The sequence below is a fragment of the Bactrocera dorsalis genome, unplaced genomic scaffold (assembly GCF_023373825.1).
Source record: "Bactrocera dorsalis isolate Fly_Bdor unplaced genomic scaffold, ASM2337382v1 BdCtg135, whole genome shotgun sequence".
Taxonomy (NCBI): domain Eukaryota; kingdom Metazoa; phylum Arthropoda; class Insecta; order Diptera; family Tephritidae; genus Bactrocera; species Bactrocera dorsalis.
Genome location: NW_026038186.1, coordinates 45873 through 51872, shown reverse-complemented (window position 1 = coordinate 51872; position 6000 = coordinate 45873). Strand labels below are relative to the sequence as shown.

Here is a 6000-nt window from a genome sequence, read left to right as displayed (position 1 = left end):
TTTTGCCTTTGTAGTCACCATTTTTGCGGCAGGTAAACGAAAGACCAGCTTCAATGGGTGTATCATCGGGTCTTAAATCGAAACTCCACAAATGATAGCCCTTTTCGCTGCTTAACGAGTAGAGGGCACGATAACCAGCATTTCGCACACCATCGGGTTTACCGACCGCCAAGAGTGATTGATAGACAGCAGAGCAATGTTCTTTTGGCACATGCAATTCATAGCCGAGTTCACCGACGAAACTGACACGCAATACGCGCACACCCACTTGTTCACCTTTACTTGTTGGGCACTTAACACTTGTCACTTGTGTACCATTCGGTGGAATGTTCTCATTCGATAGATCACAGTCAATAATACGTTGGAGTATGTCGCGACTTCGTGGCCCCTGTATGGATATAACTCCCAAGTCGTTGGTAACGTCGCGTATCGTGACATTGAAGCCCTTTTGACGTAGTTCAGCGAGTAGTGTAGAGTAAGTGTAATAGGCGGAGGCACCACCAGCCACAATGTAATAACCTTGACCGGTAAACTGAGGATCGTGTACTGCGCCAGTACCAGAATTGAGACGTGATACGGTAACGTCGGCTTCCACACCACCACTGCTGTTGAGCAGGCAGGTGTAAACGGTTCTGGTAAGAAATAGAAACATTTAATTTCGTCGAGATAGTAATAGGAGCAAAGAGAGATGAGCGAAAATATCTATTTAAAAACTGTGACCTGTCATCTCAATAAACACTTATTACTGTGACGTCCAGAAAATAGCAGAAATTCACCGATACTCAATGAGCGGCACCAAGTTTAACACACACCTGCATTCACTCAAGCAAGTTTTAGAAGGTTACTCACTTGTTAGCCTCACGATTAGTGTTGGCGCTAAAGATCCAGTCAGCGGCCTTTTGAGCATCCGGTCCGGACATAACCAATTTGCAAAAATAGCTCATGTTAAAGATGGCGGCGGCGTTTCGGCAAGCCAGTGCCTCTTCACCGATCTGCAATATATACAAATAAGTTTTTCAACTACCCTTATTTATTTACCACGTACCAATTTATGATGATCGGAAAATTCAGAGTACTTTAAGCCACCCTCGAGCGCTTCTTCGTAAGCGCTTTCGGCATGTCTCGTGTTGCCATAACAACCATACCAATCATAGGGTAACACTTCCGCTTTTTGTTTCATAAAAAAGCCAGGTCGCTCCCAGCCTTGCTTCTCTTCCATGAACGCATTTTGTGCCAACATATCCTCATGCAATGGATCTTTCTGGAAATTACGTCCGGCAAGTGCCTGATCATATTTAAAGACCATACTATAATTCTTAGCATAACTCTCATGCGAACGTTCGCGTATCCATTGTGTGTCACGATTCTGTGCGACCGTGAAACGCCGCAAATCAAAGCTAAACATTGCCAAATCAGGTTTACCGTTAATTATCCAAAGTGCTGTCTGTTCACCGCAACCGCCACCAAACATCATGCCAGCCGAATTGAAGCCACAATTATGATACAAACCATTTATAACGTTATCGGGACCCATAAGAGGTTTGTGATCGGGTGTAAAAGATTCTGGGCCACATATTGTACTCTTCACGCCGTAATTTCCATACGAAGGACACAATTTTATCGCACCATTCAGATGTACATCAAACAGGGACCAATCCAAGTCGTAAAGACCAAAGTGAAAATCTTTCGCCACCGGTTCCAATATAATAGGATTCGGCTCATAACCACCCATGCAAATTGCATCGCCTTGTATGCGAAAATAAGTGGAATAATCGTGGTCACGTATATTCGGTATGCCACGCACACCGGGTATGGTCTCGGAAATAATATACGAGTGCTTCATGGGTATAAGTGGCAAATACGAACCATGCTTTTGCACTAAATCACGACCCCAAACACCCGTCGCATTCACCACGGTCTTTGTTTTAATATTGCCGTATGGTGTAGCCACACCAACCAGTTTTTTGCCCTTAGACGTGTCTTCGACTAACAGATCAGTGACATTGCAATTCTCAATAACCCGACCTCCTTTCTGAACCGCACCACGAGTCAAAGCTGTACACAACATTGCTGGATCAACGACACCGTCGCCTGGTGAATAGAGCGCACCAATAAATGATTTCGGATCAAGAAGTGGAAATAATTTTTGCGTCTCTTCGGGTCCTAGAATATGATTTTCAATGCCCAAAGCATTGCCCACAGTTGCGAGACGTCTATATTCATCCAAACGTTTCTAATGGTTAAAATTAGAAGAAATAGATGTTTATACTTTTAAACATAAACCACAATTTTATAAGATGAAGAATCGATGATTGATGAGGATGATTGTGCTGCGATTGTATTTTACATATGAGTGAAATTATGTTGACCTGAATGTTGAATTTAATAGAATGGTTTGACTCAACTGATCTCGAGTAGAAGGTGATCTTAAAGAAACTTGAAATCGTAAAATTGCCACGCCCACAAAATGAAGTTATGCAAAAATATTGAACCCACAGTTGAAGTTGAAAGCAACCTCTGAAACAAACATCTGCAAATATCAGAGGTGAGGGACAATTGATTCGTAAGATATAGCCTTCTGGGTAACCCAAGTTTTGGTATTTTGAAAAAGTCTGATAGAGATTATTATTTTTTATCTTAACGCTATGCTAACGTTTTTTCCACTCCTCGAAATAGTTGTTAAAGTCAATTTGCGGAATAATCTTTACATGTAATATTTTCAATTGACTCAAAACAGTTTCCCTGGAGCGGTCGTTCGAATTTGCTGAATCGCCAGAAGTTACACGAAGCTAAATCAGGCGAATACGGTGATTTCTGCACGATATTGGTTCAAAATTTGGCGAACTCACGAAGAATCATTCTATGGAAATTCTAATTAAATTGGGCTTCGAATTGCTTCCACATCCATCGTATTCTCCGGACATGATCCCAACCGTATTTTCCACTTCTCAGACCTCAATATAAAGGTCGATAAATAAAATCGCCGAGCCTGTGGTCTATTTCAAAGCATAGCAAAGTTGTTAGATCACTATAATCGGTGTATAAACATAGATCGCAACTGTGTTGAATAATTGGACAAAGAATTGTAAGAACGTACCGCCGTCACATTTTGAATTTAACTCAATATCATAAACTACACGACTGATTTGATTATATTTAATACCATAAGCACGATTTAAAAATGACGAAATCGAAACTAATTTAAAAAAAAACGGTCGAAATCGATCTAAATCTCCCCCTACATGTCCCCATGGTTGACTTCACATCGTATATATGCGTCTACGTGAGAAATCCCTCAATAAAACGCTGTGAGAATGCATTCTTTAGCAATGGTAATAGGACTGAGCCGATTAAAAAAAAAAATTATTGAACCAATCGTTACAATTCTTTAAAAAATTTCAAAATAGGCTCCTTCTGCGTCGATTCAGCGCTGCCAACGCGATTTCAAGCATTGAGGGTGTCATGGAAGGCATCGCCAGAATAGCCTTGAGAGCCGAGGTGCATGCTGCTTGGATCCCCATTCATCGGCCTTTTCAACATAACATATTATCGTTAAAAATCAAAAGTTCATCTAAATAATGCCGCAATGTCACCATTATATTATATTAAACTCCACGTAATCTCAAAAACTTTTATTAATATTTTCAATTAATAAAATTAAGCGATAACACAAGAAAGTAGGCGCGGTACAGAAAGCTTCTGTATAACATACATTTTTACATATAAAAATTAAAAATAATATTTGGTACACTTTCGACACTGAAAATGAAGGTTGTTATATAGAAACTCCCAAGGAAGTAAGCTGTATGTAACCGGTACGAAAAATTGTCGTTTCAAAACATATAATATCTTAGAATGTGGATTTGGCCGCCCATCAAACTGGGCAGGTAGGTACGAGTGCTGCCACTTTGGCCTCAATTAGCGCTGGGTGCGCCATTTCGAAGCACTATCATTCGGGCTTCTATAAACTTGCTATCAAGCTAAATATATAAGAAAAGTGTAGCCAATCCTGAGCTAACTCTTTTCGCAACCAAATATTTTTCGTGACAAATTATGTTTTCAAAGTCCATCGTTTACCGTTCAATAATATTCTATCACTGTATATACAAGCATTTCTGCTCTACCGATTCAAGACTATCAAGTTCATCATACACAAAACACAAATGTCCATAATATTGAATTTTAAAATACACACAACTGGATTTATATTCTTACTTCCGTGTGTGCTATGAATATGCCGCCATTCTGTATCCAACCCGGATCGCATCCCGTATCCTCTTCTAATTGTGTGAGCATATTTCGTGAATTGTTCAACAATTGTATATCCACATCGTTGGGTCGTAAACGCCATATCAAACCCGCCGTATGCCAGGTGGTGCCGGCTGTTAGTTTAGCACGCTCCAAGAGCACCGCCTTCACGCCGCGCTTAGCCAAGTGATACAATGTATGACATCCTGCCGAACCGCCACCAATGATAACCACATCTGCTGTTGAGGGTATTTGGGGCACAGCGGTCTCTGACTTGACACTGCTATGGCAGTATTGTGCTGTCACTGCCGCTGTGTTTGACGAGAGGCTCGTCTTTCCTGCCAATAATGTTTTTCTGCTAAGCTTCCACATTGATTCGTAGTAACTATTGCGCTTAAGTTTTCAATCACGACTGAACAGAAATTATTTATATTTAATTCAAAATCAAAGCTTAAATAATAATTTTACAAAAAAGCACAATTGCGGAGATGTCAAATATTTATAACGGCTAATTACCAACAAAAGGTCATAGAAAGCTGATAAGGGAAGGAGATAAAAAGTGTTTATTATATAGCCCAGTAGAAAGCAAATTTGAAGCGGACTTAAAAATGCTTGAATGGGATTTAAGTTAAACTATAAATAAGTACACGAATTTGAGTCTAATAGAAAAACTTTGATTATACGAGTATATACATAAATGGGGTTGGGTATATTTTTTCGGTATTTAATCAATATTTGGAAGTTATGTTATTCATTTGAGAGAAATGTATATACTATGTACTTTCAAAATAAAATTTATGAGTTAATAATAGGTTCGTTCTAAAATTTGTAGTAATCCAATATTGTACAAAATATAGATCAAAGCAGGAGAAAGTCGAGAGTATCATTTGACTTTTCAATTGGAAGAGAAGGTGATAGCTTTTGTAAGATAAAATTTTGCCAGTAGAACTTTTTAGAAACGCCTGGTCAAAATACAATTAACTGATCCGGTGTCCAAACTGTTTCGGCTTTACTCGAAACTTTAAACGCGTTTTTCTCGAAACTCTTTTTTCAAAGCGATACCTTGTTCTTGTTGTAGCGGCAGAAAGCATTCTTGAAGTAATGTCGAGGCGTGGTGCCGAGTTAACAGTTCTTGACCGGATAGAACCGACAGCAGTGGGAGCAGAAAAAACAAAATGATGCCCACATTTTATCAGGGTCTACTGGACTGATATACCTCCATATCTCCAAATTTCAAATATTTTTATTTTTAAAAATTTCGAAACTGTCAAAGAGAGTGGTTCAAAAAAGTTTAATTTTCATTTCGTGAAAAAAATGTCCAACTTTGCCGTCAAAGCATTTATAAAGATTTTCGAACATCCGGGTGATTTTATATCACATATAGGTACATATGTATGTACATCGATCAATATGTGAGTTATCATAATAAAATTTATAGAGCGTGCTTTTCGTATAACGGTGCACATCTGTGCTTAGAATGAATAAAATCGGGTAAAAACTTGCCTTAGACCCCATATAACTAACAAGCCTTATGCACTTGAAGGTACTTCCCTAGCTTTAATCCTTGCACGTAGCAGGAGTTTATGAATACTAAAATGTAGAATCCTATTTCTAAATTCGGCTATGTCACTTCGATGACTTCGATGACACCCCATAAATCACCTATTCGTCGCTCTAAAGGGATTAGTCGAATCTCAAAGGCAAATAAATGTAGAAGAGAACATTGGCTGGGGTACAGGATAATTGCTCAGC

The 6000-nt window shown here is 39.1% G+C and overlaps 1 protein-coding gene across 1 annotated transcript; it reads right to left on the bottom strand.

Annotated features, from left to right (window-relative positions):
• LOC105228945 (sarcosine dehydrogenase, mitochondrial) lies at positions 1 to 4769 on the bottom strand (the record flags this gene model as incomplete). The annotated part of the gene is given in 4 exon segments (XM_011208969.4): positions 1 to 632; positions 850 to 992; positions 1046 to 2233; positions 4216 to 4769. Coding segments are annotated over 4 exon segments (2368 nt in total), but the record flags the coding sequence as incomplete, so codon positions are not given.
• Between the last annotated feature and the right edge of the window lie 1231 nt (positions 4770 to 6000).